Raw genomic sequence first — 22949 nt, forward strand, 5'->3', positions numbered from 1 at the left:
CTGTATCATGTTACCTTGGCATTCGGAATCCTACGCATTTGATGTACCACATTTTACACAGTTTATAACAAAGAAGTACATGTATCGGACAAAGAGAAAGTCTTTAAATCTGAGCTATAGAAATGTTTCTTAAGTCACAGAGTCTTGATGGAGCAACGCTGCAGAAATTCCTTTGGGAATCAGAGTGATGAGGGGTCAAGAGGTCACATATCTGAGCCAAAAGCTCTGTTTTTATACAGAGCGAAACTGGCTTTGACCTCAGTTCCGGCAAACGCATTGGTACAGTATGCTGAGAAAACATTAATGTTGCTCTCAGCAAAGTGAAGCTGGTTTGGCAACAAGTACTGCAGACACGCACATAACCACTGAGAAATATGTACACTCACATTTAGAGCACACCAACGGCTACACACACTGACAGGCGCACATTTTTAAAGGCCATGCACCTGCACACTTTTGAAGTGGCAGGTAATTTTTTCCTAAATAAAATATAGTCTAAGTGCAGATCTTTGTAAGAGTACTTTGTGGGAGCTACAAGTAACAGAAAGGAGTCTGAAAGCTTTAGTCAATAGACTTGAAAAATTTATACAGGCAGGGAAAATATAGTGTTAGAGAGAAAACAGCCCGAATAGTTTCTGGTATCAGGGTTAAATCTCAGGATCAGCCTCAGTTGCTCTGATATCTGTCTGCTCATTTGGCCATTTATGACAGCGGTTGTCCACCAGAGCGTGGAATATGTGTGAAAAAGTGTGTGACAGTGCCAAAATCATGTCCTAGTGGGCAACAATTACGTAAAAATGTTGGTGTGTTTCAAGTGTTCCCACACATAATAAAAGATGAAAAATGTACTGTTATTGTAATTTTTTTTGATTTTACGTTAACATTAGAATTATATGAAACTTGATGTGATTGGCTTTTCCAAACTGCCAAGATGGGTCATTTGTTTCTTATAGATTTTTTTCTCTTTTTCAATTTCTATTTGGATTCTATATGTATTTCAATATGTAATAAATTAACTGTCATTATGTGGAACTTTTTTATTTTTTTCAAGAAAATGCTTGGATCTGATCAAATCAGACAATTTTATTACAGCATTTTAATATTTTAATTTTTCTTAAATAATAAACATTTCAAAAGCCACCATATTTTTGTCTATTTCTTTTTATTTTCTATATGTTATTCTACATGTAATAAATTAATTCTGTTTTTATTTGTTTTATTTTCAAGAGCATGCTTGATTTGGTTCAAATCACACCATCACACACACACACACACACACACACACACACACACACACACACACACACACACACACACACACACATACTTTTTATATTTAATTAGTGCTAGCATTTTTACTTATTTAATGTAATAGTCAATAGATACAGATTTTGATGTTAAAATAATTCTATTAAATTATATAAAAACAGCATGGTGAATTTTTTTTGGGTGCTATATAAAAGAAAATTTGATGGTATGTTAACTGGAACTGTGACATTTACAGTATTGAGAAAAAAATTACATATCAATAATTAACAAATATACATAATTACTGTAATTTAATTTAATGTTTTGTCATAAAACTTGACTAACGGATATCCTGTTATTTCAATTCATATTCCAATACATAAATTTAAAGTGACCCTGTTATTAAATTCAAAATTTTGCTCAATGCTGACACAAACACGCACTCATTAGCTACATTCCAGCTAATGTTGCTTCTGGATGGTTAACTTGACTTGACCTTTTTTGTTCATCCAGCCAATCCACCAGGCCTTCTTTTTCCCCTCTGTCTATATGATATGAATTATTTGTTAGCGTGACTCTGGGCTTGTTTAATGTGCTAGGTTTTATAGCTGAGGCCACTGGCACAGCTGCTCTTTCTGTAATCTTCCACTTGTACAAGCAGAGTATCAGCGTCCTCAGTTTACAGCACTTCCAAATCACAGAGCCTTCTCTCAAAAATCAATAGGAGTGCTCTTCCGCTCATACCGGCTTTGAGCTTTAAGGAAAGGGACTTTATCCCAGTGTTTGATGAAACCTGTAGTTAAAGGACCTGCTTTGTGATCTTTGTTGACTCCTGTGTGTGAAATGGCAGCTCAATTTGTTTTGCTGCTTTGACCCAACCTGATGCTTTCCAGCCTATCGAAGCAGTCTCTTTGCTTTAGTTGGTGCTCTGTGGGTGTAACAAGATGTAATGAAATATGATCATTATATAAACCCCATTTGCTTTTATCATCCATCTCTCCAGCCATACCCCTGTCCCTGTAAACAGACTCACATAGACAAACACACACACTGTGGGATCCATCCAAGAGGCAATTCTGAGTTTGGCATAGATTAGCATAGATGTTTCGCACCCACATTGTTGAATCAGAAGTAGTCTTTATGGGAATATAATGAATTGCTCTCTAGGGAAGACATCTCATTTTACGATAGCTATTTTTATAAGAGAAACCTCTACATTATGCCTCTTCACCACATGAATAATATTAAATATTGAAGTCATACTGGAAAATGAATCAAGGCGTGGAAAGATTGTGTTAATAGATCTTAAAAACAGTCAACAACATTACTGACGTTAATAGCGTTATTTTTTAAGAAATGCAAATACATGCAAAGTCTTAGATTGCCCAAGTTAATCTCCAGATATAAATCTGATTGAACATGAATTTCACCAGCTGAAAAGGAGACTAAAGGCAGAAACTCCCCAAAACAAGCAACAGTTGGAATTGGCTGCATTAAAGGCTGGGAAACCCATTACAGAGGATAAGACCAAGAGTTTGGTGATGTCTGTGGGTCGCAGGCTCACTGCCCTGATTGCACACGAGGGATCTGCTGTATATATAAGCAGCACAACTGTTTCCAACATTGATAAATCGTTAATAAATCAGAATGATTGATTGATTAATCAGATGGTCATTGCCTAATACCAATAAAAGCTTGGGCAATAAAAGTGCACAAAGTTGAAGAAACAGCTAATAGCATGTTAGCTATTGAACTGTTCTGTGGCAAAAACTCCCTTAGAGTTCATTTCAAATGTATAGATCCCACAGATCTATTTTTTGTTTTCCTCAAATCTTATGAAACATTACCTTCAAATATGGCCCAACCAGCTTAAAGTAGCAAGTCAGCAACTTTTCTCTCATTTTCACAGAAGACCTTTTAAATACCCTGACCTTGTCATCAGTTCTTGTATTCTCACTGTCAGCCCAGAATAGGTAGGGAAATTCTCTGGCGCAATGCAAAATAGTAAAAGCTAAAATGGGTTTTGGAAGAACTTCTAGATTTAGCTCGTTCCTGTTTAAGACGTTTCAGGTCTGTTAGCTTCCCCACCTCTGTTACAGCTAATGAACTGTCCAAGCAAATGAGATCAGTTGAAGGAGCAGCAGATAAGTGTCAAACAGAGAGTTACAACGTGAGGTGCTAAGGGACGGTCGATCTGTCACTGTCCAATCAGGTGTCCTGCAGTGACTTCTGTGTTCAGGAGGACAAAGGCAATATATCTGTCCCATTTTATGTGTGTGTGCAGCCCTTTACACATTTTGGCTTAGTTCTTTGGCATGATGTTCCTGTTGGTTATTATATTTTATGCATGACTGAAATTGCGTAACAATATAGGCAAGCAAATCACATTTTTTTATGTTTACTTGGTTTGGGAATGACATCTCGATGTTTTACTGCGGCATTGACCTGCTCTCTACAGTTGCTTGCGGAAAAATTCCCCATTCCAAATTTGGCCTTTAGTTGAGTTCACGTTCAGGATTCATTTAAGAGAAACTATCTCTTTTTGGAATCAGAAGTGAAATGTTGGGTTCATTTCGAAAAATCAAAGCATGAAAGATTGCCCTGACTTCTCTCACAAGCATGAAAATTTAATCAAATGAAGTCAGTAAAGCTGAAAATGCAGTTGCAACAGTTGTCCTGTTAATTAAACACAAAAGCGTAGAGCCACATAAATGTATGGGGTGGAGAACTTTATCAAAGCGTCAGCTTACAGAGCCTTGTCTTATTATGTGATGCCATTTTGTGATGTTAGAATGTCCAACAGTAGCACAGGATCCATGTTTAGGTGTAAAATCTCTTGCATGAATTATTGAATGGTAGAGTGTGGTTTGTTCAAATAAAAATCTTAAAGATCTCAAACTCAATTTATTATATCAGTATTCCCACACTAGAAATCAATATTTTAGTTAAAACTTCCACAATAATATTTTTGGGAAAGCTAAAAGGTAGATTCCCACCTCAAGTTGGCATTCCATTTAAAAGGATCTGAAGTAGAGAGTAGTCTCAGTCACAACATTTTTCTCAGTGTTTCCATCCCTGACACTTTGTTTGTTTACACATTTTTTGTCCGAGAGGAAGACATTAGGCCTGAAGGAGCCATCTCTAGTCATGTGAGCCCTATACCCTCTAGGACTTCTGCATTATTGAAGTCTTCCACACAGTTTAGCGCAAGTTGAGTGCTCTTGTCCATGTATCATTCCACACGGGTGCCCTTGGGTCACAGCTACAAAAGCACACCTGACATTAGACTCACAGGGTCAAAAGGGTCCAATGTTGTTTTAAACCCCACTGATTGAGTTGCATGGGCAATTTATTTATGCGTTTTGCAGAAGAGTGAGAGTTAAACAGTTTTCAAATGGCACAAGGAAACAGTGACACAATTTTCATTTTTTGGGTGGACTATGCCTTTAAATTCAAGATCCTCTGTGCAACAGAACATTTCAAACATCTCAACTTCTCTTCAGCATTTCCCCTCTTGAGTGAAGGATGTGGTTTGTCTTGTGTTGAAGTGTTGAAGTGAATGTGTGCATTGTTTATCATGTAGAAGGTGCTGCTGAACAGTGTGGAAGGTCACACATTTGAGAAAAAAAAAAACAGGGCTGCTCTATATATACACAGTTCTCTTTGCCAGTTTTTCCTGCTTTCATTCATCATTCTGAAGCCAATAGAAAAATCCTGGGTTGGTTGAGCCATTAACTTATTTTCTTTTGCTTAATTTAAATGAAAACTATTCAGGAAGTAATTCCAATTGTCCTTTATATTAAAGCATCTCGGTCAGAGAGATGTTCCACATTTTACTGGTCTTTCTATTTGACTGGTCTCTTGTTACTAATTATGAGTTAAGGAATCAATTTACAGGCCTGTGGGCTGAATAGGATTCTGAAATCTATGATTTCCTTCAGAAAGCTTTTTTGTTTTGTTTGTGTGTGGTTGGTACGGTCTTTTGCGATATTAAGAGTGTACACCGTGGTGCTCACAGTATTGTGAATAATTACCTCACATTTACATTTGACATCATCGAGAGCGTTTACATCAAGGCTAAGCTCTATTCTTTCATCCGCAGTAATCTCTGGTGAGCGTCCACTCTCTGTCAGTCCCTATATTGTGTTTATAGAGAGAGTTACATCACTTGCACTCTGTAACAACAATTAAAGTGCTGACACTTCAGCCCACTCCAAGCTCTCCATTCAATTAAACCCTTTCCCATCACTGTCTTTTCTCTGGCTCCTGCTCATAAACCTCTGTCAAGACTCTTCATTTACCCAGGCGGTGTAAGCTGACGGTCTAGATCGGAGACTCTAAAATCATGACTTGTCATTTTTCACTGCTCTATTCCTTGCTTCCTTTCCTGCCGCCTCTGTGAGAGGAGCCTCTTGGCTGACTTCACACTGCACACTGAAGTATGCTCACAGTCTAAATACGACTGGTGCGGTCCCCGCTGGGTCAGGCTGAGGGCATGTAACCTGCCCAAGAAAGTATGTATGGCTTCGTTTGAACGTTGTTGTACATTTTTAATGTTATTTATTGTAAATGCTGGTCCTGAGGGAATTTAATGTGATTGTCCCTTTAGGAAGGTGTCATATGACTCAATTGCCAATTGCCTGGTTGTTAAAACGACATCCATGTACGTAATCCATGTCACAAGCTCTCCAAAAATCTGGCACTTCAAAATTCAATAAAGCAGTCAAAATATAATTTATAATTTAATAAAATATAAATATATCTGGAAGATCCTGTGCTATGGCATGCTAAGCTTTATCATGTATTTGGAGAAAAAAAAAATCAGAAAGTAGGCTTTAATTGTATTACAGCCATAAACTATAATTTTGTTATACGTGATTTGAGCCAGTTGGATTTTGTATTAGGGGAGGAGGGAAATTCTTATCATAGAGAGGATCTGACTGGACAAAAATATATGTTGTGCAGGATAAATAGTTTGGTCTATGTAGTTTTGGTCCGATTTCACAGATAAATGCTGTAAATTTAAATGTGTACGTCAGCTAGAATGTCATTCATTCATTCATCCATTCATTTTTTACAGAGACTAGATGACTACAGATGACTTTGAAAGTAATAAACACAGGCTAAAAATTACAAAACAACTTTAAAGGGTTCATTCCTCCAAAAATGAAAATTAGCCCATGATTTACGACACCTTCAAGGCATCCTAGGTGTATATGATTTTCTTCTTCAGACGAATCCAATTGGAGTAACATTAAAAAATTGCCCTGGCTTCCAAGCTTTATAATGGAAGTGGGTGGGTGTTTTTGTTTAACAGTCCAAAAAAGTCAGATAAAGCACATCCATCCATATTAAAATGTGCCTCCCATGACTCGAATGGGGTGAATGAAGGCCTCATGTAGCGAACTGATGCATTTTTGTAAGAAAAATATTCATATTTAAAATGTTACAAACAGTTTTCTCTAACTTCAGCTAACTGTCATATGCGCAAGAGTGCCTATCTGGTGGATGATGTAGGATGTAAGTGTAGCACGTGTTGGTGATTAATGACGAATGTGGTAGCGCAGAGGTGAGAGAAAAACAAAACACCGGTCACAAATTACAATGAGGATTTGTAAAGAAAAAGGATTTCGATACAAGCAAAGAGGAGAATGATTTCCCTTTGCTAAAGTAAGGAAACTTTGCTTCCTTTGCTGCTGGTTCTCGTGAGACTAGCATGTTCTCACTGGTGCATAGGTCCTACGTCATACGGCCACAACGGCTACAAGCATGTTCATAACATGTTACGCATCAATTAACCATGTATAAATACACGTTATGTGGTTGCATTAAGACATTGTGCTATTCCAAATGTGCAGAAGGTCACAGAAGAACAGTCGTCGTCTGCCTTTCATCCTTTCATTCTCCTAATTTCCTCTTATCTTCTCTGTAAATAGAAAGGAGAAGGTGTGCGGCTGCTTAAAGCTATTGTCAGCTTAGTTGCCACTCTGAGACACAATGTTGTTTGTCTTCTGCTAAGGAGGGCAAGATCTATTTCACATTACTGCTCCACTGCTACAAGAAATATCAAAATGAATGCTTTGTATGATAAATAATTTTGTGTAATGACATGCTGTTTAATCTTTAAGATCATTAAATTAATTTGTCCACTCCGTCTGTAGGGATTAGGCAGATATGCTGATAGGAAGAGGAAATATGAATATACAGAATAATTCTGTCTAGCCATCATATTTATAAATAAGAATTCAGAAAGCAACATTTAATAATTTAGATTGTTAGGGAGTAAAACACATAAGGTGTTATTAAAATTGTTATTTGTCATTATCATTGAACATTATTTGGTGGTTAGAAAGGAGTAAGACTAGTGTCTGATTTTCAAGCTGTGAAGAAACATTCCGACTTCCTGTATTTCTCATAAAACATCACACAGCTGACACAGTCAATGCTAATCAGTGTCTGACAGGTGATAAGAGGAGGAGGAATTTACTTCAGAACACTTCCATACCAGGTTTACAGTGAAAGTTTATTATATTTTTTGTTTCTGTTTTTCTGACCATTAATTAGGAGTTACGAAAAAATATAATCACAATATAAATATAATATAAAACTATCTTATTTTAATATTTTACTAATTATAACAATGGTGGTGGTGGTGTTTTAGTTATATATTAAAATAACCAAGTGTACTTATGCTTTAAGGGAACATTTATTTTAATGAACTGAAAACATGGAGTTTTAAACTGATTGCACTTGTATTAAACGTTCCCTTTGTGACTGAACAGGCTGCAGCCAGCATAATGAAGGAGACAAGAGAAAAGCTCAGTGGGAGACAGAGATGGAGATAAAATAATAGGAGGGGGCCAGTGGAAACCCAGTGCCCAACTGCCTGTGGCAGCCATTGACCTTAAGGTCAACATGGTAGCAGGTTCAGAGTTTTGACAGGAGCAGCCAACTGTAGAGAGAGGAGCGTGCCCGATGGCACTTCATGTAGCCAGTCACTGTGCATTAGTCTAATAAACTGCATGCTATCACTCATGTGTGTGTTTTACACATATCCGAACAATCGCGTAGAGCGGTTTTTAGTCGGAGATGCTGATGAAGCCATCATTGGGACCTGCCTTTTTACATTACAATGTTTGCCCTCTGAGAAACACTGCTAAACAGCTCACCCTCAATAGCTCTGTCACCATACATTAGCAAGGACTCATCCTCTTCCTCCTCCTCCTCCTGCAGAGACATGAGAGCATTGATTGGAAACTTTGAAATCGGATTACTTAGTGAGAAACATGTCTGACCTGGACATGACCCTTGGACTGGGTATCAGTAGTGTCAGAGGTATTTAGTCAAGTCACCTTTATTTATATAGCGCTTTAAACAAAATACATTGCGTCAAAAAAACTGAACAACATTCATTAGCAAAACAGTGTGTCAATAATGCAAAATGACAGTTAAAGGCAGTTAATCATTGAATTCAGTGATGTCATCTCTGTTCAGTTTAAATAGTGTCTGTGCATTTATTTGCAATCAAGTCAATGATATCGCTGTAGATGAAGTGACCCCAACTAAGCAAGCCAGAGGCGACAGCGGCAAGGAACCGAAACTCCCATCGGTGACAGAATGGAGAAAAAAAAAACCTTGGGAGAAACCAGGCTCAGTTGGGGGGCCAGTTCTCCTCTGACCAGATGAAACCAGTAGTTCAGTTCCAGGCTGCAGCAAAGTCAGATTGTGCAGAAGAATCATCTGTTTCCTGTGGTCTTGTCCTGGTGCTCCTCTGATACAAGGTCTTTACAGGGGATCTGTATCTGGGGCTCTAGTTGTCCTGGTCTCCGCTGTCTTTCAGGGCAGTGGAGGTCCTTTCTAGGTGCTGATCCACCATCTGGTCTGGATACGCACTGGATCCGGGTGACTGCAGCGACCCTCTGATCTGGACACAGACTGGATCTGGTGGCCACGGTGACCTCGGAACAAGAGAGAAACAGACAAATATTAGCGTAGATGACATTCTTCTAATGATTTAGCAAGTACAGCGCGTGGTATGGGAAGTGTTCTCGGTTCCGGTTTACCTAATTAATGCAGCCTAAAAAACCTTTAACGGATTTGGATATTAAAAGCATATTAGTATGTTATTTGTAAGCCAGGTTAAAGAGATGGGTCTTTAATCTTGATTTAAACTGCAAGAGTGTGTCTGCCTCCCGAACAATGTTAGGTAGGTTATTCCAGAGTTTAGGCGCCAAATAGGAAAAGGATCTGCCGCCCGCAGTTGATTTTGATATTCTAGGTATTATCAAATTGCCTGAGCTTTGAGAACTTAGCGGACGTAGAGGATTATAATGTAAAAGGAGCTCATTCAAATACTGAGGTGCTAAACCAATCAGGGCTTTATAAGTAAAAAGCAATATTTAAAAATCTATACGATGTTTGATAGGGAGCCAATGCAGTGTTGACAGGACCGGGCTAATATGGTCATACTTCCTGGTCCTAGTAAGAACTCTTGCTGCTGCATTTTGGACTAGCTGTAGTTTGTTTACTAAGCGTGCAGAACAACCACCCAATAAAGCATTACAATAATCTAACTTTGATGTCATAAATGCATGGATTAACATTCCTGCATTTGACATTGAGAGCATAGGCCATAATTTAGATATATTTTTGAGATGGAAAAATGCAGTTTTTCTCACTGATATTTTCTGTGGCCGTTGAAACAAGACGGGGAATTCATTGCTGTCTGGAGCATTGTGTGTTTAATAGTTGAATTACTGCATGGACTAGACATCATACATGGGCCCTGAATGACTGTTCAAAAAGGGTTTCATGAAGTGCAGAGATGACTCATGTGGTGAATACTTATGGCTTCAACACTGAAAGTTTCAAAACACTGCTCACTGAATATTACATTCTCATACATGACTAATGATCTTAAACCATAAATCAGGCACCAGTTAGCTGATACTGATATCATCAGTATTATTAGTTGCAGTATCAGTAATATTTCCCTGAAATCACGCGAGGTGGGTAAATGTGTACCATATTCAAATGTAATCCTCCTCGTTGCTTTGCTTTGACATCTTTGATGTCTGCGTATCATGGTCACGTATAAAACCTCTGAAGAATACCTTTTTTTCTGTCTGTAGTTTCTGTGAAACTACTGGAGAATATGGTTAGGCGAGGAACGAAAGCTCATAATGAAACAGAAGAAAAGAGATGAAAGCCCCCTATGTGGAATTTCAAAAAAACAAACTCCTACTCAAAACGTGTAAATGAAAGTTTTTCTGAGAACAGTGTCTTTGATGGACAGTTTCGTGATTGATATTGTGCTTGCTTCAGTCACAATTACAGCTTCCTGGTAATACCTTCACTTGACTTATCTGATTTAGAGAAGACACAGCGGTTGAGAGAAGAAAAAGAAGGCGACAGTCTCAGATTCCTTCAAATAAAGGCAAAGCAGAATCATAATAAGAGGCAGTAATCTTTTTGTTTCAACATTTGATGTAATTTCCCTCTAAGAAAAAGCCATTCAGGGTGTTTACATGATCATATGGTCCTGTGAGGGCCTGGGGCTCCAGGCTGTTTGGGGGGCCCCTTATTTGATTTTGAGATGTACTGTCCAGATGTGATTTTCAAATAGGCAAAATAAAGTTGTAAATTGCAAGATGTTTGTAATTATTACATTTATGGGGGTCCTACCTCTAGTCTGATCATAACCCTTGTTTTTAATGTTTTGTTTCTCTGATATTTTCCTACTTTTTTTAATCTTCCAGCTCTCTCCATCTATCCATCTTACCATACGTCAGAATCTGTAAATGGTTTAACATGGCATTATACAGTATGCAATTTACAGTAAAATGTAGTTTTTTATTTAAGTAAAGAAAATAGAAGGACATTCCCAGAAGTCCCCATGTCACATCAGATGTGTTTACACTTTATGTAGAAAATTTGTTTTCATTTTTGTTTTCGGTATACATTCGAGTGTTTTCGTTTACAGTAGTCCACCCTAAAATGACAATTTGTTCACTAATCCTTTCAAATCTGTATGAGTCTCTTTCTTGAAGAAGTGTATATTGAAGAATGTTGGTAAACAAACAGTTTGACGGTAGCCATTGACTTCCATAGATCAGTGATTCAGTGATTTCAGTGATTACCGTCAGCTGTTAGTTTACCAACATTCTTCAAAATGTCTTATTTTTTGTGATAAACAGAAAATAGAAACTTAACTTGCATCAACCTGAGGGTGAATAAATGATGATATACAATGGTACAGTCTATAATTGTTAATTAATAAATTGTAATGGTTGCACTTTATTTTACAGTACGTGTACTAACATGTACTTATAGTGTACTTACAGTGTATTTATCTAAGAAAGTTCTGGTAATACAAGGTAACTACATGGGGTAGGGCTAGGTTTAGGGGTAGGTTCAGAAATAGTACCTAGTTATTACATAGTTATTGTAATTACTATAATAAGTACATAGTATGTTCATGGGGAACAGGACTGTAAAATAAAGTGCTACCATTGTAATTATAAATTGTAAAATATACAGGCACCAATATGACATACCATATTACCGAAAATGTAGTTTTACAGTTATGAAAATGAACATGTTGATAAGATTAATAGGCCTTTACAACATTAAAGAGGTAATACTCTATTCCAAAGTTATTTTAACTGTCTGTATTAGTTTATACTTTTATATAGTCTTTGCTTACATGTTTTACAGCTTATTAAGCACAATCATAGTAAAATGTAAGCATCTAAATGCACTCTGTATGTAATGATGACCTTTCCCCAACAGTTTAAGACATTTACTTGACATCACAGTCTGTCAGGGTGTTAAAAATATCGGTTTAAGATTGTGCATGTGAGCATGCCCAGTGATTATGAAACTGTTCTAGCTCTGCGGAGAGTCCAGTGAAAACATTTCCTGGCAGACTCAAAGGGAGACTAATATTATCTAAATGAATTCTTTTATTTAATGTTGTTTGCAGAGCTTGACATTTGATTACTAAAATAATTTTTTAATGTGAACTTTCCCACCCAAATGTATTTAAAATTCAAATTTACAAGAGTTCAAAACTGCAGGAGGCCTTTTGTCAGTGGAACATCTTGAATTATATTAAATTTAATTTATCTCACATTATTTTCAAAAACGAATGCTCAGAACTGCTTGAGTAGAGGGAGAAGAGATTGTTTTTTAATGTGAGTAGAAAGAGATAGTCACATCAGTCCATGCCTGATTGCCTTTCATTGTGCAAGTGCATCGAAGCCTCCAAAAAGATGACCATCACTACATCTTGCTGATTTTGACTACTACACGAATTAGCGAAGCTGACCAAAAGTAACAAGGGGTGGGCAATTCAGACTTAGTCTTGACCTGCAGTCTGATAGGAGACATCTTCCCTGTTTGTTCAGACATAAAGAATATGTAGAGAGCAGAAAGAGATGGAGAGGAGCTTCTCTCTTTGTAGCACTGGGGTTTTTCCCTCTGTGCTGTACAATCGCTACCCCCCCCCCCATCCACCCTCTCGGTTTGAAATGCAAAGTTAACAGATTTACCCATGCCTTCGAGCCCTGCACGCTCGCTCCTAATCTATTCTAATGTGTCAAAAAGCCTTTCCTTGGAGTTACAGACAAATTTCACACTCAAGTTGTTTGTAAAAGTCATTCTAAATCATGAGTTTTAGTGGAAAATAAAGTTTCTTAAGTAAAAGACTTCATAGATGCTGCTGTGGCTGGACTACTGATTTACGTCACACTTAACAACTCAGTTCATTCAGACTAATTTTGAATCACGATATCTGTAAAATAAGGCTGGGTAACAGCTGTTGGTCATATTCACTTTTTTGAAACTTTTAATGTTCAGCTTGTAGGTAATGCTAATGTCCAGTTGTTTTTATAAACAAAAAGCCTTTACGTCACAAAAAGTGCTTTAGATCTCAAGCACTTGAGTTCATCGTTTTGTTACAGGTGCCGTCACATTTAGGGGTGAAATCCAGTCATTTAAAAAAAATGTGCGCAATTGGGAGTTTTGAGTGAGGGTTAAAAAGATCCCCAGTACATATTTCGCTTTTTGTCATGCAAATTCACTTTGACCAACAGAAAGCTGCTTGGTTTGAAAGTTACTGCTGTGCGAGCAGTGCTACACTAATGACAACGGACAATGGACCTCCAAAACGTATTTTCTTCATTAAAACACAAAAGCAAATTAACTTTGTATTAGGACTGTCATAATATTAGATTTTCATTGTTTATCATGGCCAAAACTGCTATCTACTATGTTGAAGTGTCAACAAGATATTACCATATGTGTATCATTAACAGAAAATTATTATTTATTTTTGAAATATCATGGTTTTCATCAGTATTGGTATTGTCCACTAAACCATTACACCCCATTGATTGTCATTGTGTTACAAGAAAAATAAATAAATTTAATAATAAAAAATAATAATAATATATTTTGCTGTTATAAACATGTCACTTTGCAGAACTTTAGAAGTAAATTTTAACATGAATTTGGAAGATTCTAATCACCCAAATGAACAGTTGCATATTTCATGGGTACCAAAGTTTTAAGACTTCCGTAAAACAGAATTTTCCTAATTTGTTTGCACAAGGAAATCTGGGATGTGCCATTTCATACCAATCTTCTGCTACCCATTATTTCACCCTCAAATAAAGGAATGATTTTCTCTCCTCTAATCTAATGGGTGTAAAATTTGCCATGACAATATAATTATTTTTAGGGTCCTATTTGCATTTCCAGCCTTCTCCTAAGTAAATGTTAGGGTTTAAGGTCTTTATAGATAAATTAATAATATCAAGTATTTAAAATAGCATGAAACATTTAAATTGAGTAATTTCACTTCCTGAAGGGCACGTTTAGGGTATTTTACATTTGCATGCAGACATCGGCCCTAATCACTGAGACGGAAATTGTAGTTAAGAGTGTGAAATATTTCACAGGGCCTTTTTCGAGTCTATCTGACTTTGTCTCACAAAGCCTGAGGTATTATTGTTAAGATAAAAAGAAAACAAACTCATCTATCATTTTTCCTAATTTTAATAGGCGCTGCTCAAGCACATTAAGATGACTCAAATACAGTTTGTCCTTCATTTAAACCGTCATATCCATGATGATTTTGACTGTGAAACCGAGGACAGAGCTCAGTAAGATTTTTTTCCCCTGCTGCTAAATGTAAAGATGAAACGTGATCAGGAGCTTGAGTTCCCACTCATCTTAATCTGCTCTGTTAGGTTAATAAACCTCTGTGATTGGTTACCTTGATTGGTCATCACGCTCGCTGTGTCACACAGACCTCTTCCTGACTTTGCAGGAGCGCTGTGAGCCATAATAACAGGCCATATTTGTGTCTTTTAAGCACAAGCGTCTGCCTCAGGCATGTAGGTTCTGTCTTCTGATCATGTGATAGAGACGGTAATTGATTTCTCATTCTCTGGCTTAAGGCAGTAACCTAAAAAGAAAAGCATAGGTTAATGACAGCTAGTTTGTAGGTCATTAAAGAATTTAACACTGGTGATCTATATGAAACAGACTTTGCTATTAGACTTTGATTTTGTTATACTGTATGTAATTGAAACTGGCACAGTCACCTTGGAGGAGTCATTTACTTCTGCCCTCTACTTTAGCTATACAGTATATTCACAGATGATTATAAGGTATTTTATCAACCAGTGAATACAATTTCATAATATTTATTTATTTACTTATTACATATTAATATTTGGTCCATTTAGGCAATACAGTTTACTTTTTTTAAATCCAATTTATAATAATAAGTTATTTTCTTCGCCATGATTTCACTCAGAGTAACATCTTGGTTACATATGTAACCCTCATTCCTTAAAAGAGGGAGCAGAGATGTCATGTTGGCAATGACCAATGAATTGTGATCTCACTTAGAAAGACCAATCCACTTCAAGTGTAAACTAAAAGTCAATGCACATTGGCATGCAATGATTGCGTCCAGCTGCTGTTCACCGCAGCGCGAGTATAACTAGGCAGCAGGTGCAATGCTTACTCAGGTGACCTGGCCGCTCAGTGATGGTACAGCAACTGTGGCAATGGGACGTGGCGTCTCCGTTCCCTCCTTCAGGGAATGAGGGCTATATAAGGAAGTAAAACAACTGGTAGTGAGAAGTCTTTGGAGAGTTAAACAGGTCTACCTGAGCGGCTCTGAAATGTCTCCAATTCAGCTGGAGTCTTCATGTCCCAGGGACTTCAGCAGAGGGGTACAAACCAGTGAAGTGAACAATATAATGATTGTAGTGCAAAGAGCTTATTCGGTCGGATTAAAGTGTCATGAATCTCAGAGAGCAGTTCTTTATTTAAACTGACAGAAGTAGTTGAATTTGGTCAGTTAAATGCTGAATGAGGTAGTGAGCAGACCAATGCTGGCAAGGTCAGGAGATGAATGAAGCTGTCCTTCAGTCTGCTGGTCCTGGCCTGGAGACTCCACAGGCTCCTCCCTGATGGCAGCAGACTGAAGAAGCTGTGTGACGGGTGAGTGGGATCACCTGCTATGCAGAGGGCTTTACGGGTGGAATGGGTTCCGTAAATATCCTGGAGGGTGGGGAGGGAGACACCAACAATCTTCTCAGCTGTTCTCACTATGCGTTGAAGGGGTCTTCCGGCAGGACGCGTTTCAGGTGCCATACAACACAGTGATGCAGCTTATCAGGATGCTCTCGATGGTGCCTCTGTAGAAGGTGCACATGATGGGGGCCGGGGCTCTGGCTCTTCTCAGTTTGCGGAGGAAGTAGAGATGCTGCTGTGCTTTCTTGGGCAGTGCTGTGGTGTTGTCTGTCTAGGAGAGGTCTTCTGTGATGTGCACACCCAGGAACTTGGATGTGGATGTGTTACTGCCGACCCGTACTGCCTGATGTCTTCCAGTCAGAAAGTCCAACAGCCAGTTGCACAGCGAAGTGTTGAGCCCCAGCTGGACCAGTTTGTGAATGAGCTGTTGAGGGATGATTGTGTTGAATGCTGAACTGAAGTCTATGAACAGCATTCTGACATATGAGTCTTTTTAGTCCAGATGTGTCCTGTGTAAGTGCTGAGTGTAGGGTAGTGGTGATGGCATCATCGATCGAGCAGTCCAGGCAGACTTGATATGGTGTATGACTAGCCGTTCAAAGCACTTAATGAGAATGGGAGTGAGTGCAACTCGACCTTAGTCATTGAAGCAGGATGGAGACGGCTTCTTTGGGACTGGAATGTTGGTGGTAGCTTTGAAGCATGTGGGAACAACAGCCTGAGTAAGTGAGATGTTGAAAATGTCTGTGAAGACATCAGTGAGTTCTGCTGCATAGTCTCTCAGTACACACCCATCCTGAGACTGAGCTAGTATGAGCCAGTTGCTGAGGTAGTTGAGAATGTGAATGCCCCACTCTCTCAGGGGAACAAGGGCTGCCTCCACATCTTTTGTGAAGACATGGGGCAACAGGGACAACCTGAAGGGCAGGACCTTGTACTGATATGCTCATCTTTCAAACTCAAACCGCAGGAATGGCTTGTGGCCTGGAAGGATCAAAACTGAACGTATGCGTCCTTCAGGTCGATTGCTGTAAACCAAGCTTTGGGATAGATGCACCAAAAGATGCACTTCGATGTGAGCTGAATAGTAGCTTGTGAAGGGCCCGCTTCAAAACATGCACATCCAATATTGGTTGTAACCCACTGCCTATTTTGGGTACCATGAATTAAGGGCTGTAAAACCCTGTCTTCATATCAGCAGAAGGGACTGGCTCTATTGCATCCTTTGCCAGTAGGGCAGCGATCTCTGCACACAATACAGTGTCATCTGCAGCCTTCACTGAAGTGAAGTGGACACCCCTGGTGAACTGAAATGTAAAGCCGAGTCTGACGGTCTGAAAGAGCCAGTGAGACAGACTGGAGAGCGTTAGCCATGCTCCCAGATTTCTACTTTCCTATTTCTACTCATCTGCAATATGGATAAGTAACATTCATAATTTCAGATTGTGCCAGAATTATATTTAGTATATTAAATAGTGATTATAACCTCCTATACTATACTAATTCAGTTTCTTTAAGTCTTTAATTCAAAAACATTTAAAATCTATAGGAATTACTCTGCAGTTTGACTTGTTGCCATCTAAAACTACATGACAGTCTCTGTCACCGCTTTTGTTTAACAGGTTATTTTTTACCATAGATTCTGTTTAAAAAACGTATTTCTGACCTACTTACTTCAGCAAGCTACCTTAACCATTAAACTCATCTAAAGTGCATGATGCAACAGCATCTTTCCTCACTCAACCAAACACTTCCTGTCTGAATTCATGGAGAGATGGGCATCACCACAAGATTAAAACATTTTTATAGGCACATTCACTTCACAGATGGGTTTAAAACATGCAATTCTGCTCGAGGCAATGATGTGCTATCATGAAGAGTATTACTGAATGTTTCATCATGAAATTAGAGTCTCTTTGGTCTTCATTTAGCTGGTTAGTTATGACAGAACAGCCTTCTATAGATGAATAAAATCAGCCAAATATTATAGAATGGAAGTATCTCTTTGGTCTTTTAATGCAATCAGACAAAGCACCAAATGCATATCAGCTAGGATTTATTTTGATCTTTGATGGTTGTCGCTTGGTTTGTGCTTATTTGAATTTTCAATAATCTTTTTACATCTACAGAAATCAAGCTTGTCCTCGGGCTCTGTGACACAGCTATTGTTGGACACTGAATAGATTTCTCTGCATAGAGCTACAGAACCAAAAGCACCCAGGAAACCAAAGAAAGAAATCTTTCTGATTTAGTCTCCATCCCTTGCAGCCCGCTAGCATCAGCAAAATTGTCTTTACCCTCATCTAGCTGCCCATCACTTCTCTCTCTCCACCAAAACAATTTATACCCTCCTCTTGACTCTAAATCTCAAAGCTTTATTAACTGTAGTTTATGAGAGGATGTGGCCTGGGCATGACCAACCGATGGCTGTTGCACTTGCCCTGTGGATCGCTCTGCAGTAGACAGGCTGCATAATTACTGTACTTGCGCTTTGAGATACAGGATAATTAAATTGTGGTGTTCTGAAGGTTTTATGCCCCCTGAACTTCACTAGGACCACCTCTCTTTGTAACATGTCCAGCCCATCATTAATGACCATTAGCCCGTTTCCAGGCTGTGATGGATTGTAGTTTAATGGTTTGGGCTGTTCTATAACTTCATGTTGATCATGGTTTGACAACATTTATAATTTAAAGAATTGTCTCTTTAAATTCTCTTTTAATTGGTCTCTTTAGTAATTGAAATTGGAATTGATTTGAAAAAACATGAATTAGAAATTGTTGTATTGATAAAAACAAACAAAACAAAAAACTTAATGGTGATCAATAAAGACTAAAAATTATTTTTAATTTAAGACTTTTTAAAATGAATTAAATCAATAAAATAAATTAATAAATAATTTAGTTATTAACCATCTTATTCAATTGAGCTGTTGAAAGTCTTATCAATACAGCAAGTTTGTGTTGATAAACTTTAAAATTTATTTTTATTTCTGTTTATATATTTATCAAACGATTAATCATGAAAGAATGTATCATAAACATTAATCAAGTTTATATATTTGTGTGTAATATGTATATTTATTATGTGTATATACATAAATACAAACACATGCATGCATATAAGAAAATGTTTGTTTATAAATTAAATATATTTATATAAAGTATAATATTTAAGAATATAAATATTTGCATGTAAATATATTTATACATACAAAATAAATATACACAGTACACATACATATATAAACAAAAACTTTTATTTTGGATGTAATTTATCACAATTATTTGACAGCACTAATATATATCATCAAACACATTTTAATATTACAAAAATATAATGCAAGTAAATGCAAAATGCTGTTTTTAAATGATGATTTAATTTATTAAGGGAAACAAGCTGTCCAAACCTACCTGGCCCTACGTGAAAAATTAATTGCCCCCTCCTGTTAAATCATGAAAGAACTGTGATTAACCACATTATTTTAGAAAGCTGAGTTAAATTCCACTAGACACACCCAGGCCTGGGTCTTCCAGGCCAGGCCTGATTACTTCCCGAACTGTTAATAGAACCTGTCTGACAAAGTGAAAGAGCATGCTTAAAGAGCAACACATTATGCCACCATCTAAAGAAATTCAAGAACAGATCAAAAACAAAATAGTTGACATGTATTAGTCTGAAAAGGGTTATAAAGACATTTCTTAGGCTTTGGGACTTTGTGAGCCACGGTCAGAGCCATTATCGACAAATGGAGAAAACTTGAAACAGTGGTGAACCCTTCCAGGAGTGGTCGGGCAACCAAGATTACTTCAAGAGCACAACAACACTTCATCCAGGAGGTCATAAAAGAACCCACAAAAAAACATCTAAAGAACTGCAAGCCTCACTTGTCTGAATTAAGGTCAGTGTTCATGATTTAACAAAAGTTCCAAGGCAAAAGCCATTGCTGACCAAAAAGAACACAACTGGTCTAACATTTGCCAAAAAAAAAATCTTATCCCGAAGACTTAGGTTACAAATTTGTGGACTGATGAGACAAAAGTTGAACTTTTTGGAAGGTGTGTGTCTCATTACATCTGGCGTAACTCCAACACAGCATTCCATGAAAAGAACATCATACCAACAGTCAAAGATGGTGGTGGTTGTAGTGGTAGTGTGATGGTCTGGACCTGGATGACTTGCCAAAATGGAGCCATGAATTCTGCACTCTATCAGAAAATCCTGAAGGAGAATATCTGGCCATCAGTTTGTGACCTCAAGCTCAAGTGCACTTAGGTTTTGCAGCGGGACAATGATCCCAAACACACCAGCAAGTCCACCTCTGAATGAAAAACAAAATTAAGGTTTTGGGGTGGCCAAATCAATGTCCGGACTTAAATCCGATTGAGATACTGTGGCATGACCTTAAACAGTCCATCCATGCTCGACAACTCTACAATGTGGCTGAATTAAAACAATTCTGCAGAGAGAAGTGGGCCACAATTCCTCCACAGTGGTGTGAAAGACTCATTGCCAGTTATCGCAAATGTTTGTTTGCAGCTGCTGCTGCAAAGGGTGGCACAACCAGTTATTAGATTTAGAGGGCAATTACCTTTTCACGTAGTGCCAGGCAGGTTTGGACAGCTTTTTTCTCTTAATAGATGAAATCATAATTTCAAAACTGCATTTTGTATTTACTCAAAATTTGTTTGATTATCTGAATCTTTTAAGTGTGACAAATACGCAAAAAACAAACAAACAAACAGGAAGACAAAAACCTTTTCATGGCACTGTATATAGATTCATTTAGGAATTAGAATTATTTTTTTTATATATTACTATTTATCAATAAAATGTGTATCTTTAAGTATATAATTTACTCTAATGTGGTTGAATTTAAATTCTTTCAGTTCTAGTTATTTCGTTATTAAAATTGAATTAATTGTTTGTGTCAGTCACGCAGCAACAGTAAATATTTTTATTTTGCCAGAGAACAAAAGAGATTTACATTACATTAATTCAATTCTAATGTAATGTTTATTTCTTACAGAATTCTGCCAGCCCAGCTGCGGCAGGCTCCAATGCCCCTGTTACAGGCTATCGGCGCATGGTCATCCCAAATCAACCCCCTCTAACCGCCACCAAGAAATCCACCCCGAAACCACAGGCCTCTCCGAACGCCCCTCCTCCGGCTTCGTCCTCACCACGACCCCATTACCAGCCCGCTCCCCAGCCTGTCCCTGCATCCTACACCACTGCCTCTACTCCGAGCCAGCCAACCTTCAATGTTCAGGTCAGGGCCACCCAGCCTGGCCCCCAGCAGCAGCCGGTCCGTGGTCCAGCGCAGGTACAGTACATGCCGGCTCAACCCAGAGGCCCTGATTTTGCATACGGGCCTCCGCAGCCTGGATTCTGCCCTGCTCCATCTGGAGGCTACCAGGACCAACACTATGGTGGAGCTCCTGCTCATGGAGGTCAGAACACATGGAGAGCAGAGCCAAGTCACCATGCTGCTCCTCCACCCAACCAAGGGTACCAGCCCGCTCCCCCGAAAAAAACCTACATCACTGATCCGCCTGCCAGCCTAGCACCCTTCGGCGGTGGGCCTTCTGCTCCTCATAAGGTAAGGGCCACATCTATTGTATGTTTCAAATAACAGTAGAAAAAACAACAACAAATGGATGAGCAAACATATGCTTATTTTGAAAAGCATTCGGTCATATAATTAATTGTCCTATTTTATTGAATTCATTAAATTATGTTCTCTGCAATATGTGCATTTTAAAGCACAGAAACGCAAATTGAAATGTTTTAATATGGCATGAAATTTTTGTGTTACCAAATGAAAAACAATGGATAAAAACATACAGAGATCATTATTCATGTTATGAATCTGTAGGTCAGAAGGAACAAAAAACATGAAGTTAAAGTTAAAAAAGCACAAAAAAAAATTATATTCACCCTTTCAAAAAAATTATACTTTAACATACATTTAAAAAGGAAAATTATGGAATTAATATATTTTTAAGAATATACTTGTGCAAACAGCAATTAAAGGTAAATATAATTTAAGTTTATTTTTAAATGCAATTAGATTAACTTGCTGAAAGTACATAATTATTTCATAATTACTTCTATTGTCTATATAGTTAAATGTACTGCAGAATGTACTAACAAACATTTATGGTGAACTAAAATATGCTTTAATATCACAATTTCTATTAAAACGTGTATATATTTAAATATCCACATATTTACACTTTGAAGCTGAATTTATTTACAATTAGGGCGGTCAAACAATTCATCGCGATTAATCGCATCCAAATTAAAAGTTTTTGTTTACATAATATATGTATGTGTAGTGTGTTTATTTATGTATGTATAAATACACACACATACAGTAAATATTTTGAAAATATTTACATGTACTGTTTTTACATGTATGTATTTATATTATTAGAATTATATAAATATATTTAACATGTAAACATAGCATATTTTTCATAAATATTTGGATGCATGTGTTGTATTTATATATACATAATAAATATACACAGTGTACACACATATATGTAAACAAAAACTTTATTGTGGATGTAATTAATCGCAAATAATTGTTTGACAGCACCATTTAAAATATATTAACTTTAAATGTAATTTTAAGTAACACACTACAGTTAAACTTATAATCAAGTGGGCTGTTTTCTATGTGCTTTTGTATGTTTTGTATTAAAATAAATGCATTTATTTAAAGCATAACAGAAGATTAAAAAAAAAAAAGATTTAAAATGTACTTCTAAATAAAACATATAATGTACATTGCTTCAAAGTGACCTTTTTGAAAGTGTACTTAAAGTGCCCCTAATATGGGTAATGAACGGTTCATATTTTGGTTCTTGGAGTCCTCAACAACGTTGACATGCATGCAAGGTCAAAAAAACACTTTCATTTTCTTATAATATGCAATTATTTTTACCTAATTTGCTCAACCTCCCAAACGATTCGCTCAACAATTATTGGTCTGATTGGTCGATTTCATTTCCATTTCATAAAAAAAGCTGTGTTTGTGAGCATAGTGCTGCTTTGTGTACAAATTACTGGGGAAAACACTATTTTTACCGCTCCAAAAGTAGCACCTAGTGGCAAAGAATGAATTTCTGTTTTCATTC

At 37.4% G+C, this 22949-nt stretch overlaps 1 protein-coding gene across 3 annotated transcripts in view; it reads left to right on the plus strand.

Annotated features, from left to right (window-relative positions):
- LOC113099054 (lipoma-preferred partner homolog) overlaps positions 1–22949 on the plus strand; it is a 175596-nt gene that overhangs the window by 87394 nt on the left and 65253 nt on the right. For all 3 annotated transcript variants that reach the window (XM_026264147.1, XM_026264134.1, XM_026264139.1), the window contains one exon: positions 20831–21403. In XM_026264147.1, the coding sequence (XP_026119932.1) occupies positions 20831–21403 (573 nt within the window). The remainder of the gene's footprint in view (positions 1–20830; positions 21404–22949) is intronic.

Source organism: Carassius auratus, chromosome 6, assembly GCF_003368295.1.
Source record: "Carassius auratus strain Wakin chromosome 6, ASM336829v1, whole genome shotgun sequence".
In the NCBI taxonomy this organism is placed as follows: domain Eukaryota; kingdom Metazoa; phylum Chordata; class Actinopteri; order Cypriniformes; family Cyprinidae; genus Carassius; species Carassius auratus.